The 13,859-nt window shown below is 38.4% G+C and overlaps 3 protein-coding genes across 3 annotated transcripts; 1 reads left to right on the top strand and 2 right to left on the bottom strand.

The window, feature by feature from the left end:
* Positions 1-3,666: 3,666 nt before the first annotated feature.
* Positions 3,667-7,159, top strand: LOC125212895 (acyl-CoA-binding domain-containing protein 1-like). The gene is made up of 6 exons (XM_048113185.1): positions 3,667-4,301; positions 4,962-5,067; positions 5,167-5,282; positions 5,994-6,085; positions 6,406-6,503; positions 6,750-7,159. The coding sequence occupies exons 1-6, from the start codon at positions 3,850-3,852 to the stop codon at positions 6,927-6,929; spliced, it is 1,044 nt and encodes a 347-aa protein (XP_047969142.1). The 5' UTR covers positions 3,667-3,849; the 3' UTR covers positions 6,930-7,159.
* Positions 7,160-7,332: 173 nt separating this feature from the next.
* LOC125212894 (luminal-binding protein 5-like) lies at positions 7,333-10,561 on the bottom strand. The gene is made up of 8 exons (XM_048113184.1): positions 10,409-10,561; positions 9,685-9,952; positions 9,365-9,579; positions 9,034-9,276; positions 8,461-8,940; positions 8,227-8,381; positions 8,052-8,134; positions 7,333-7,964 (listed from the first exon to the last, which is right to left on the bottom strand). The coding sequence occupies exons 1-8, from the start codon at positions 10,467-10,469 to the stop codon at positions 7,466-7,468; spliced, it is 2,004 nt and encodes a 667-aa protein (XP_047969141.1). The 5' UTR covers positions 10,470-10,561; the 3' UTR covers positions 7,333-7,465.
* Positions 10,562-11,766: 1,205 nt separating this feature from the next.
* On the bottom strand, positions 11,767-12,612 carry LOC125210101. The gene has a single exon (XM_048109679.1). It carries the CDS (start codon positions 12,610-12,612, stop codon positions 11,767-11,769), a length of 846 nt encoding a protein of 281 aa, XP_047965636.1.
* Positions 12,613-13,859: the final 1,247 nt, after the last annotated feature.

The following is a 13,859-nucleotide window of genomic DNA, read 5'->3' as shown; positions in this document are numbered from 1 at the left end:
TAATCTTTAAAAAGTTATAGCTTTTTATCTTTATATTTCAAGTGCTGCAGTACGTAATTATTAACTGAATTACGAAGCCTTCTAAATTGATTTTAACACAAGTATTTGAAAGTTTTGTGCTGGAAAAAAAATGACTACGATGAGTGGAAATGTTATTGATAATTTTGGTTCTTAAAATGCTGTGAGTTAAATAATTTCATTAATCATTTGATACTTTGTTTTCTAATTTATTGCAATTATTGTTTAAGTTATAACATCACGCAAAAATATCGAATACCAGAATATCATATGCTAGCAGCGATGGCAGAAAAATATTTTAAAAAAAGTTTGGCAACAAAATTATAATTACGATAGCGTAACGAGGGGGAAAAATTCATGAGTTTAAAGTACGTCAATGTATTTTAGGTGTATTTTAGGTGAAACAATTTTGTTTTCACAATTTAAAACAACTGCAGTGGGGTATGATTTAATTACTTTGGTTGAAATGTGAATAAAATTAAGTTATTATGTTGTAAATATTATAATTAAAAGATTAACAACAAATATATTATTCCCTCGGTCCAATTAGTGCTGAGTCGTAGTCATTTTTGGTCGTTTCATAACAATTGAGTTGTTGTTTTTTTTTGGTGGGGGGGGGGTAAAATCTCATATATTTAGGTGGTGTTCAGTTATCATGACTAATTATCAATTAACAATATGATATTTATGATTAAATTGTGAGATTATGTTGTTGAAAGTGATGACTATGACCATTTATCACATGATTAGTTTATTTCTGTGAGAAAGGCTTTGGCTCGAGTGTGATCCACCCTATCGGATATTGGATGTTACTGTTACATAAGGAATGAAGGGCTAGGAATTCAGAGCTTAGCTAATTTAGTACATCTTGACTCTTGAATCTTAAGTATTTTCTTACTTTTGCATAGCATGTTGGATCTCGTTACTGAATTACTAAGATTTAGTATGTATGGATTTTCGTAATCTAGGGGTGTTGATACGATGCTATTGTTTAGCTTGAGAAGAAGATATAAAAAAATTATTGATAAAGTCTCATTACTAAGAAGAAGAAGAAGATATAAAAAAATTACTAAGATCTCGTTACTGAATTACTAAGATCTCGTTACTTTTACGCAAAGAAGAAGATATAAATAATTATTGATTCTTGCTTCTTGGTGGATTTCTATTATGCTTGTGCAAAAATATGTATATCTAGTGAATATCTTGACTTTTGTGCAGTGATAATTATAAAAAAAATATTGATAAAGTCTCAATTAATTTATATTTTGCTTAGTAAAAATATATATACTCAAGTAGGAATGTGATCCTACGATAACTTATGGTGATAACCTAATAACCTATCATTCTATGGACGAAATATATCATTTTATAGAATAGAATATCATTTAATGGATTAAAAATATCATTTTATAGTGTATAAATATCATTTTTAGTAAAAATTATATTTTTGACCCATAAAATGATAGGTTATTAGGTTATCACCATAAATATGATTATCATTCTAACGCACATATATTCTTTTGATATAAAAGAAAATATTTTCTTCCTCCATGTAACACACAATATAACATCTTCTAAAATCTCGTATCGTTAGCCAAGCGTGACATGTACTAACTAGTTTGAGTAACAATGGGCCTGTAGTTTGGTTTAACATTTTTATTCCAAAAGTCCAAGCCCTTAGGCCCAATATGAATGTACGTGATAGTAGTACTACAAATCACACACCTTGCGTGAACTCAATTCCCGCGAATTCACTATCAAATTCAGCAAACCCTTCCTCCGCCACCGCACCGCCGGAATTCGAGCGTCGCTGGCTCGCATCTGCTAGCTAGGTAACTCTCCCTCAACAGTATTTCAGTTTTAGGACTGTGTAAAACTAGAAATGTGTAGGTTTTTAGCTGTACAAAATTAAAATCTGTCGAATCGATTATGTTGTGATGTTTTTTGGATAATAGAGGCGTACGATTTGAACTATTGATTCGAAATGAAGCGTTGGAATCTCAAATTTGTGATCACTTGTTGAACATTTCAGCTCGAGCTCCTTAATTTAACTCTGTAAACACTACTCGTATATAATTTTCATGAAATTTTATGGAAGAGTTTTAAATGTTGAATATTTTAGCATGTCAGCTCCAGTGCCTTTTCCTCTGCAAATAATTTGTACTGGTATACAATTTTCATTGTTTTCATGATCAATTTTGGTTGAGCATTCACAAATGTTGAGTGAGTTGAGTGTAAATTGATGTTATTTCTGGACCAGATTCCAGAATGCAGCTGCAGAAGTGGGCAAATAGCCCTAGCTTAGCGATGTTTTGGGCTGCATAGGCTGCATCTGCAGCTTCATTTGCCCCATTTTCCTAGGGCTGGAGGATTGGCCTTCCGCGGGTGATCTGATCCCTGTTCGGATGTTGGTGATGCTTCTCAGCTGCGCTGCTGCAGCTGGAGCGTATCGTGCGGCATATCTGCTCAGGCACCGAGGCATCATGAGGGACGATCCTACAATCTGTGTAGTGCTGATGGAGAAGTACATCTCCACCGTCGCTTATGTGGCCGTCTTTTTTGCTTTCTTGGACTGGGGCACTTGGCCGAACATGTTGGGGTTGGAGTTGCTGTGTGTAGCTATTTTCGTGCTGGTGGAGATGGCTCGGCCCGTCTTTGAAATCTACATGCTGTTTTTCTTGTATACTGTCCCTGTTAATGCACGTCTTCGTTGCCATGGTTGGGATTTTTTCTACCTCGGCTGGCCCATGCTCACGCTGCCCTTGACGCTCTTCCTCATCGGGTGGCGGATCACCATTCGGCGTGTTGCTGTGCCAGCTTTGGCTCAAGTGTGATCCGCCTCATCGGGTATCGGATTCGGATGTTACTGTAGCTACAAGGAATGAAGGAGCTTAGCTAGTAATGTAGTTAATGAGTTTAGATTTTCGAATCTAAGGGTGTCGATATGATGCTAGGTCTTGTGGCTCGTTGTTTAGCTTGAGTATCCATGGATTTCCCCAATATGAATGCATCTCAACTTTCGGACAACAATAAACGTAGAAAAATATTAATAAAGTCTTGACGGATTTGTATTATGTTTAAACGAAAATATGCACACTCAAGCACATTAATAATCACATTTTCACTCTATCTACCTCTTTTAAATTGCCCATAAAAGTTACTACTATAGTTTTTATATATTTCAAGTATGTTTATCATTTTACATTAATAATAATCACATTCTCATTCAATATACCTCTCTCTTACTATAACAATTTTATACTATTAAAACTTCAATAGTCTATTATCAAGAATTTTTTTATCAAAATTAGTATAATACGAATTTGAATTTTGTACTCCCTTGGTCCCAAGGAAGATGACTAATTTCTTGGATGGTGCGAGATTTTATGCAATTTTATTTTGTGTGTTAAGTTTGATTGGAACGAAAAATAAAAAGAAAAGTGGATAGTGTGACTGGGGGAGTAGTAAACTTCAAAGTCACATATTTCTTTTGTAGATGTCTCATATTAATTTATACATTTTCTAAAATAAAAATAATTTTTATTTTATTCTTCTTCTGCTAATCTCACAAAATAAAATAAAAAAATGTTCTCAGAAAAAGGGTGAAAACTGCAAAGAACTGCAGGAAAGAAAGAGTGCAGAAAATATGAGTCCCTAGCCGAGCTGGAAACAGTTACTTGGGGTTTGCCGCCGCATTGAGGGAAAAAGAAAAACCCAATCAATCTCAGAATTCCAGTTTCCCTCTTTCTAGGGTTAGCTTTTCTCGCAAATCCCCAATTCCCCATTTCTCACTGTTTTAATTTGACAGTCTCTTCATTTGATCGGGAATTGATGGCGGAGTCGCACGAATTACTTCAATCGGTGTTGTTAGGGCTCATCTTCTCCTACCTGCTCGCGAAGCTATTCTCAGTGATATTCGCCTTCCGCGACGAGAATCTGAGGATCACGCGCTCTGATTCACCCGAGCCTGAAGCTGAAGATGTAGCCGCAGATTCCTCGGCTCGGAATTCGGATGAGAACGAGCCGTTGATCGGGAATGAAAGCGTGGTGACGAGTGATCACAGTGATAGTGATGACGATTGGGAGGGCGTCGAGAGCACCGAATTGGATGAGATCTTCAGTGCCGCCACTGCGTTTGTTGCGGCCACGGCTGCCGATAGGGCGGCGATGAAGGTGTCGAATGATGTCCAGCTCCAGCTTTATAGCTTGTATAAGATTGCGACTGAGGGACCGTGCTCAGCTCCCCAGCCTTCTGCGTTGAAAATGACTGCTCGTGCGAAATGGTGAGATTCGTTCGACTACCATTTCTATTCCTGATCGAGTTTATTGGTTCTCGTTTGAGTTGTTTTTTCATTTATCATTGATGTTTGGAGATTGCAATGTGTGATTTTAGTTTTTTGTTATGAAGCTGTGGGATTTGGATTCGGATTTGGTCGCCTCATAAACATGTTAATCTTTATTAAGTGCTCCAACTTTAGGTTCAAGTTGTATTGGTAGGAAATAAAGAACATATCTTCGCTCTGGTGAGTACTGTTAAGGAGCCGAAAGAATATATAGGGATCTGCATAAAAGGTTCTCTATATTTAAGGAACATGAATTTTGCAGTTCTGATTCTCTTGGTTACTAAGCACATGATTTTTATATCTGTTACAGGGATAAAATCCGTCATTTTTTCGGTTTCAATTCCTTCCTTCATTTTAGGTCATGCTTTAATGATAAAATGCCTCTTTTGAAAGTTTTTGTGCTGTATTTTGAAGGTGTTTCATGCAGTTGCTATTGTATGGCTAGTAACATAGGTGGCATTTTGTATAAAGTTCAAAATTTGTAGTGGCATATGGCATTATATTTCGGTGACTTCTTGTTGTTTTGCTTGTTTTCTCTGCCTTTTGAGATTGCAGATATTGTGGCTGACCCATTGAAATATTTTTCTTTTTGTGTGCTAGGCAAGCTTGGCAGAAATTGGGTGCTATGCCTCCTGAAGAAGCAATGGAGAAGTACATTGACATTGTTTCAGAGTTATATCCCACTTGGGCTTCTGGCCTTGCCAGTGTGAGACTAGATTCATTAAGCTCAATTATATGAACTCTGAGTTCTATATTGATACCATCTTAACCATTGTTGTTGTTGGCATTCATATGCATCGTATAGCAACATCAGAAGAAGAAAGATGAAAGTACCAGAGATGCATCCATGGGAGGTGCTGGAGGACCTATGGGGCCTGTTTTTAGTACATTTGTTTATGAAGAGGAATCAGGAACTGACTTGTGAGTATGCTAATTATTTCTTTAATGTTATATGGCTTTCAGTCACATCATCTCACTATATCCTACTGTATTGTTGTCTCCCTGTTTCCTCACTTCTATGGTGCAATATTGTGTATCTTACTAGTAATTCTATATTTTAATATAGACAAGGATGGTAGAAGGGATGGTTGCTGAAGAACTTTAAATGTTAGCTTTATAAGATCCTACTAGATTACTATAAGACTAATCTCACACTCTCCTCTTTCACCCACAAGGGACAGGGGCATGTACACCTTAAGAGTTCATTCAATTCCTTGACTCCTAAAGATGTTATGATAATTTTTTCAAGTTTATGTAGTAATTTTTTCTTGTGCATGATTAGTTCACAAATATATTGAACTAATATTGCATACTTTAGTGATGATTTAAATTATGGATCTAACTTCTTCTCATCTCGTCAAATTCTGAGTTCCAACCATGTATCAACCCTGCATATCACTCCTACAAAATCCTCTTGAAACCTCGCGTGTATGTAACTAGGAAAGTACATTATTTATTTGGAAAAATACGTACTTCCTATCTGGTTTTTATATGGTTTCAGATAAGTCCTCAGTGCCAATTAGAGGTAATTGTGCATGGAGTCTGGACATGAAACTATTTTTCTAGCATTGCTATGATAATATGGTTCAGAGAGGAGATTTGTTTGAATCTTATCTTCTATTGTCTTTGAAGGAAATTGGATGCTATTCATGCCTTTGCACGTGAAGGAGATGAAGGAAATCTGCTCAAGTGCATTGAGAATGATGTCTCCCTAAATGTGAAAGGTTTGCAAATGTCAAAATTCTTGTGCCTCCTGCTATACCTTCTCCCTTTCTTGTACCCATTTTATAATAAGTTAATAACTTGTTCCCTGATTGCCTTCCATGAAGCTGCTCCTTGAGAAAAAACTTTATATTTAAACAATTAAGCTGTCAATTTTTCTTTGGTTCTTTTCTATGTTTTTGTGGAGTTGAAAGGAAAAGCTGTAGTTCAGCAAATTCAGTACCATCAGTGATTCTATGTCAGTTTAAAATGTGTCTTACATTTCTATCATGCAAATCCTCATATCTATTTGTTTAGATTATTAAATTCCCAATTTTTGCAGACAGTGAGGGCCGTACTCCTTTACACTGGGCTGTAGATCGAGGCCATTTGAGCACTACTGAATTGCTTCTGAACAAGAACGCTGATGTCAATGCTAAGGTAGATGCAAATTTTATATATAGTGTTTATATATTCACATCGGTTGGCTAAGAAAAGATAGCACATCCTCCCAAACCAGAACGTCATATTTTCTATTTCATGCGGTTAAAATGTTTGGAATAACTTCAAGGTGATGGGAAGGATATATCTTGGGCTCTGAGCTGGCTGTTTTTAGATGTCACTTCGTTGGAACAAAGCTGTATTCCTGGTTTTTGCCAAATGTTTAACTTCATGTGGTTATTGTAGGATGATGAAGGCCAAACCCCTTTGCATTATGCTGCTGTGTGTGAGAGAACTGCCATTGCGGAGTTACTTGTGAAACATGGTGCGGACATAGAAGTGAAAGACGACGAAGGGAATGCTCCGAGGGATCTCTGTGAGTCGAGGTGGTCAGGATTGGATCTCGTAACTAAAGGGGCCAGTTAAATTGTCTCAATCGTGAAGTGTTCCACATTGTACAGGACTAAGATCGTAACATCTCAAGGATTAAGCAAAATTTCAGCCTTGATAGATTGGTGGTGGTGTCTAAACTTTGTAGTTCCTGACCCCAATTTGTTCTTTTGCCTAGTTGGGAGTAGGTCGAATTTTGGGGGCTCATGTGCACTTCCTCGGATAGATTCAATTGATGCTAATCGAATTCACCCCTTTCTCGTCTCGATTACTATTATTGGAACTTTCAAAGTGTGACACTCGTTTTAAAGGGTAACATTTGATACATTAGACGTGGCCTCTAAATTTATATCCATTTGCCTATAAAAAAACACTTCACATGCAAGCAATAGAAAGGATTAAAATACGTACGAGATTTGGTGTGAAAAAGGCATTCACATAATCAAAACTCTCTTTTTGAAAGAAAGAAAAACAAGCAAAACAACAAATGCATGAAATTTCGACCATTCTACTTCTACTATGTATCAAAATAAGAAAAAATCACAAATCTAAAAACCTAAGAAAAAATTCATTTACAGTTCATCGTGGTCATCGGCATCGCCGTCCTCGGCAGAGGCACCAGCGGCACCACCAGACCTCTGGTAAACTGCGGTGATGATGGGATTGCACACAGCCTCCACCTCCTTGAGCTTCTCCTCATACTCCTCCTTCTCGGCGCTCTGGTTGTCGTCCATCCACTCCAGCGCCTCCTTCGTCGCGGCCTCCACCTTCTCCTTCTCGTCGGCCTCCAACTTGTCTGCGAGCTTGTCCTTGTCGTTGATCTGGTTCCTCATGTTGTAGACATACGTCTCCAGGCTGTTCCTGGCGTCGATCCTCTCCTTCACCTTCTTGTCTTCGTCGGCAAACTCCTCCGCCTCCCTCACCATCCGATCAATCTCCTCCTGGCTTAGACGGCCCTTGTCGTTCGTGATGGTGATCTTCTCCGACCGCCCTGAGGCCTTGTCTTGTGCCTTGACGTTCAGAATGCCGTTCGCGTCCACCTCGAACGTCACTTCAATCTGTGGCGTACCTCTGTTCACAAACAATGTCATTACACGTTGAATGGAATAGTCTTACTAGATATAGATAAGAGGGAGGGTGAGAGACGATAAGACGAACCTTGGTGCCGGTGGGATGCCAGTCAAGTCGAACTTGCCGAGCAACCTACAGTCCTTGGTGAGACTTCTTTCACCCTCAAAAACCTATGGAACACACCAGTGTAACATTCATCAAGATTTGCTTACAGAATCTTATTTCATCAAAGAAATAACAAGAGTGGAATCTAATAATATACCTGAATGGTTACGGTGGTTTGTTGATCTTGATAGGTGGTGAAAACTTGGGATTTCTTGGTTGGGATAACGGTGTTTCTTGGGATCAATTTTGTCATCACTCCTCCAACGGTTTCAATGCCGAGGGTCAATGGCGCCACATCCAACAGCAGAATATCTGATTCATATGCATTTTGTTAAAAATCTGCAACATCCAAAACTGCAAAAAGTAAAACCACGAAAAGAGAATTCCTCACCTTTGGTTTCATCACCTCCCTCTCCGCTGAGGATTCCACCTTGCACAGCAGCACCGAAAGCAACAGCCTCGTCGGGGTTGACACCCTTGTTAGGCTCCTTGCCATCGAAGAAGTCCTTGAGAAGCTGCTGAATCTTGGGAATCCTGGTGCTTCCACCAACAAGGATGATCTCATCGATCTGGCGTTTCTCCAAACCAGCGTCGTCCATGGCCCTCTTAACAGGGCCCATGGTCTTCCTGAACAGATCGTTGTTCAATTCCTCGAAACGGGCTCTGGTCAGAGGCTCAGAGAAATCAACTCCGTCGAAGAGGGACTCAATCTCTACTCGGACCTGGTGCTGACTACTCAAGGCTCTCTTGGCGCGCTCGCATTCCCTCCTCAGCTTCCCGAGTGCCCTGTTGTCCTTGCTGATGTCCTTTCCATGCTTCTTCTTCACCAGCTTAATGAAGTATTCCATGATTCTCTGATCAAAATCCTCACCTGCAGCGACAGCCAAACATGTCGATTAGTCGCTATAATATAGTATGCTACATTATATGGAACCAGCAATGCTTCACCAGATTCAGTCTTTACCTCCCAAGTGAGTGTCTCCATTTGTAGCAAGAACCTCAAATACCCCATTATCAATGGTCAAGATGCTGACATCGAATGTTCCACCACCAAGGTCAAACACAAGAATGTTCTTCTCGCCACCTTTCTTATCCAAACCGTATGCAATTGCTGCAGCAGTTGGTTCATTGATAATCCTCACAACATTCAGCCCAGCAATTGTGCCAGCATCTTTTGTGGCCTGCCTTTGTGCATCATTGAAGTAAGCTGCAAAATGACAATCACACATAAACAAAATCAGCCATAAAACGATCAAACGACATATCCAAAAATCTGCCTGAGGGCAAAAATATACCAGGGACGGTGACCACAGCATCCTTGATTTTCTTTCCGAGGTAAGCCTCAGCTGTCTCCTTCATCTTCACCAAAATCATGGCGCTGATCTCCTCAGGGCTGAACACCTTTTTCTCACCATCCTTCACGTCGACTTCAATGTAAGGCTTCCCATCCTTGTTCACTATCTTGTAAGGAGCAAGCTTCATGTCCCTTTGAACTTCTTTATCCTCAAACCTAAAAACAACAGCCAGGGTTAAGTAATTAACACAAGTCATGAAATCAACTAATTACTTAACCATTATACGAAAGGTAGATTAGAAGAAAAGTAGAAGAAATTACTTTCTTCCAATGAGTCTCTTGACATCGAAGATTGTCCTCTCAGGATTAACAGCTGCTTGATTCTTTGCAGCCTCACCGATCAACCTCTCATTGTCGGTGAACGCAACCCACGATGGGGTGATACGGTTACCTTGATCATTCGCTATAATTTCAACATGTCCGTTTTTGTAAACCCCAACACAAGAATAAGTTGTACCCAGGTCTATCCCGATAACTGTTCCGAGTTTGGTAGCCTCTTCTTTGGCTATCGAAAATGCGAAAAAACAGCCTGTTTCAAAGAACAAGTATCATATCAACACATTTATTCCAATAAACCACGATAAAATACAAATGTGACAATTTTTCGTATGAAACAGAGCCAAAATTATGTGAATTTCGGGCTGGAAATCGCAGATCATAATCTAACTAACCAAATACGAATATGTTGCACTCAAACACACAGAAAAAGAGCTCTACTGAAGTTCATAATTGGACGCCAGCAATACATAAGCAAAAAAATCACAAAATCTCAGCTGAAATTGTTCCTATACAGATCATCATTCTCGACGGAAATATGAAAACACGATTGCCGAACAAAAAGCATAAATAGCACAACGCATTACGAAATAACTTCAAAAAAATGCAGCAAATCAAACAATGAAATCTACAGACTTAAAAACTCCAACAATTGCGCTGAAACAGAATATTGCGCTGAAACAGAAAATTGCGCAAACTACATACTCACCGATCAGAACGAAGGCGAAGACGACAAAGGAAGCTCGTCGCCGCTCCCACGCACCAGCCATTGCTTCAAGCTCAACAATGTATAGAATTACAGTTGGCCTTGGCTTTCACCTATTTACGCTGCTTGATTTTTCTCTTCTGTTTCTAGTTACGAAATTGGAAGAATCGTTGATGAGAATTGTGGAGTTCGCGGCAATATATATAGAGCCAGGGCGCATGGATCACACGTCACCCGTGTTTACCTGGACCAATCAGGTTTCGGAATGCGTCAGCAATTCAATTCCTGCTTTCTTTTTTGCCAGCGTGGCTTGCGTGGGCCATCGGTATGGAGTGCCGTGTCAATCTTGATGACGTGGACCAATGAGAAATCTCCAAATTTTCTCTCTAATATACCTTTTTTTTCAATTTTAATTGGTTGCAATGCGCAACTTTCTCGCTCTAGTCTATCCTGGAAAGTTCGAGGTCTTTTTCGAACAATGTGATTTATTCTAGACAACCAGAATATTTATTAATTTATTTAAAATGTAATCCACCAAATATTTAATTATGTATTACTAAGTTTCTTTTCAATGCAGGATCAAATTAATAATTTGAAAGATAAATATCGAATTTATTACTAGTACTATTAAATTCAATAATAATGTGAGAACGAAACTTTTATTTGATGTACATTTAATTTATTTTTCTAATTAATCTATCTGGGTGTTGTTTTATTCAAATTCATGTTTTTTTAAGTAACAGTTGCAAGTTTGTTACGTTTAAGTCCCTTGTTAAAAAACATCAACATATGAACTTCAGAATCTTACTAAAATAAATATATAATTCCAAGTTTTTCAATGTGATGTATAGATATATATTGGAAATATACTCAAATCCCAGAAGATAGGAATAGATATATTTAAATTAATTACTCCCTCCGTTCCAGAGAATATGTCATATTTGGAAAATGGCACGGGATTTTAAGAGATGTTATTTTGTGTGTTAAGTGGTGAGAGAAATATAATTTTATAATTGATGTGAGAAGGAATTTTTTCCAAAAGAGGAAAGTGTGATATCTTTTATAAGACGAAGAGAGTATTACATTTTATATATGTACAGTAGTACAGGGTAGAAATAGATACATTTAAATTAATAATCACATTTATCTATACAAATCACTTTGTATAGATATCTAAAGATTAGGATTATGTCTTTCCTATATGAACCATACTCAAACATAAGTACAATCTTTAACGGAAAAATTCTTTAATTTTGTATTAATCTTTTATTTTCGCATTATATGTTCTAACCACGTGCACTAATATAATAATGCACACAATAATTTGTGAAAGGAACATTTAAACCACTCTAAGTTCGGTCTTACAAGCAAAGACAACCATACCGAATTGCAATATCTTCCATCAATGTCGTTGACGCAGCCATTCTAAGTTCGGTCTTACAAGCAAAGACAACCACCCCTTTTTCATCTCTAAAGATCACCCCCAATCCAAAACGACCATTCTGGAGAACATTTATATCACTATTCATCATAAGAGTGCCCGATGGAGGAGGTTCCCATTTCTGCAAACTGCAATGTTCAATTGTATTTCCAGCATTCTTTTCAAAAGTGTCAAGCATTTCCATCCAATTTTTGTGCGCCAATAAAAGGATTTCTTCCCAGTTAAAAACTTTTTGGTCAAAGTAAAATTCATTTCTCCTCTTCCACATATTCCATGCAGTACAAGCAAAAAGTGCAAAGGCTTCGTGGGGTAGTTTTTCCAAAAGAGACCAAACCACTTGCTTAAAAGAAGAGCTATTAAGGAGATGCGAGTCCAAGCGAAGAGGGCCATACCTCCAGATATTAACCACTTCAGTACAGTGTAGCAGTAGATGATCACTTGACTCGCAATTCAAGCCACAAATCTCACAAACAGATCCCGCATCAATGCCTCGGCGATACAGATTTTCCTTAATGGGCAAGCTGTTTACACACGTTCTCCATAAGAAGTCGAATTCTTGGTGTAACTTTTGAAAGCCACAATCTTTTCCAGCCAGTTTCCAATCTACTTGAGGAGGCTTTATATTCTTGACTTTTCCCAAGAAATGTACCTGCCAAGTGATACGCTGTCTTGACCGAATATATTCCTTTCTTATCATATCCCCATATTCGTTTATCATCCAGTACGCGATTGCTAAGTGGTATAGCACAAATACGATTCGCTTCATCCTTGCTAAAAAGTTTGTATACTGTATCTTATTTCCATATCAAATTTTGTTGGTCAATCAAGTCAGAGACGTAGGAGTTTTCTGTTCCTTGGAAGGTTTTTGGTGCTGAGGGATGCAAGTCATTTATCCATTTTTCACCAATAATTGAAACTCTTTTCCCATTACCAATCTTCCATGCCATTCCTTTATTCACCAGCTCGCGGGATGCAATAAGGCTTCTCCACAAATAGCTTGGTTGATGCCCTATAGTAGCACTGAGGACCTCCTTTCTTGGATAATATTTTGCTTTAAGAAGTTTACTAATGAGAGAGTCAGGCTTCTGTATTATTCGCCATAATTGTTTACCCAACATAGCTAAATTGAACCGACGAAGATCACGAAATCCCAATCCCTCATCCAACTTGGAGGTAGTTAGGCAGCTCCATGCATTCCAATGGATTTTATGTTTTTCTCGCACTCCATCCCAAAAGAAGCGTGCCATTGCCTTTTCAATCTCATCGCAAATGGAAGCCGGGAGAAGAAAGCAGCTCATTGTGTAAGATGGTATAGCTTGAATGATAGCCTTGAGAAGTATTTCTTTACCTGCTCGTGAGAGTGTATTTTCCTTCCAGTTCTTTAGTTTTTTATGCACCTGCTCCAATAGAATCTCAAAAACTTGTTTCTTTGATTTCCCTATTACAGTAGGAAGCCCCAAATATTTTTTGTGGAAAGGGACATCATTTACCCCCAACACCTCACGAATTTTTTCCTTCATCTGATCACCTGTGTTTTTGCTTACAGTTAGCTCAGATTTCTCGAGATTAATTTTCTGCCCAGAAGCTTTTTCATAAATGTGGAGAATATTTTTCAGTTCCAAAGCTTCCCTCTCATCTGCACAGCAAAAGAGAATGCTATCATCAGCAAAGAAGAGATGAGACACTGATGGTGCTGACCGTGCAGCCTGATAACCGTGGATATGATTCCGTGTTTCAGCCTGTTACAAAAGAGTAGGCAAAGTTTATGCACAAAGGATAAACAAGTAAGGAGAAAGTGGATCCCCTTGTCGGAGACCTCTTTCTGGGCAAAAACTATTTGTTGGCGCACCATTTAGAATGATTGAGTAAGAAACAGACGAGGCACAATTCATAACAGTATTTATCCACATCTCACAAAAACCTAACTTAGTGAGGACTGCCCTTAGAAAAGGCTATTCCATTCGATCATAGGCTTTACTCATATCTAATTTGAGAGCAAGCACCTCATTTCTT

The sequence above is a fragment of the Salvia hispanica genome, chromosome 3 (genome assembly GCF_023119035.1).
Source record: "Salvia hispanica cultivar TCC Black 2014 chromosome 3, UniMelb_Shisp_WGS_1.0, whole genome shotgun sequence".
Taxonomy (NCBI): Eukaryota; Viridiplantae; Streptophyta; class Magnoliopsida; order Lamiales; family Lamiaceae; genus Salvia; species Salvia hispanica.
Note: the sequence above shows the minus strand (reverse complement) of the source record. Positions and strands in the feature narration are given on the sequence as shown.

What these genes read in the sequence shown, in the direction of transcription:
- LOC125212895 (XM_048113185.1), top strand. Translation starts at nt 3,850, where the DNA reads ATGGCGGAGTCGCACGAATTACTTCAATCGGTGTTGTTAGGGCTCATC. An exon ending in TGTCTCCCTAAATGTGAAAG is followed by an intron (nt 6,086 to 6,405) that starts GTTTGCAAATGT and finishes CAATTTTTGCAG; the next exon opens with ACAGTGAGGGCCGTACTCCT. An exon ending in ACGCTGATGTCAATGCTAAG is followed by an intron (nt 6,504 to 6,749) that starts GTAGATGCAAAT and finishes TGGTTATTGTAG; the next exon opens with GATGATGAAGGCCAAACCCC.
- LOC125212894 (XM_048113184.1), bottom strand. Translation starts at nt 10,469, where the DNA reads ATGGCTGGTGCGTGGGAGCGGCGACGAGCTTCCTTTGTCGTCTTCGCC. An exon ending in CTTCGCCTTCGTTCTGATCG is followed by an intron (nt 9,953 to 10,408) that starts GTGAGTATGTAG and finishes TCTTTGAAACAG; the next exon opens with GCTGTTTTTTCGCATTTTCG. An exon ending in AAACCACCGTAACCATTCAG is followed by an intron (nt 8,135 to 8,226) that starts GTATATTATTAG and finishes TGTGTTCCATAG; the next exon opens with GTTTTTGAGGGTGAAAGAAG.
- LOC125210101 (XM_048109679.1), bottom strand. Translation starts at nt 12,612, where the DNA reads ATGAAGCGAATCGTATTTGTGCTATACCACTTAGCAATCGCGTACTGG.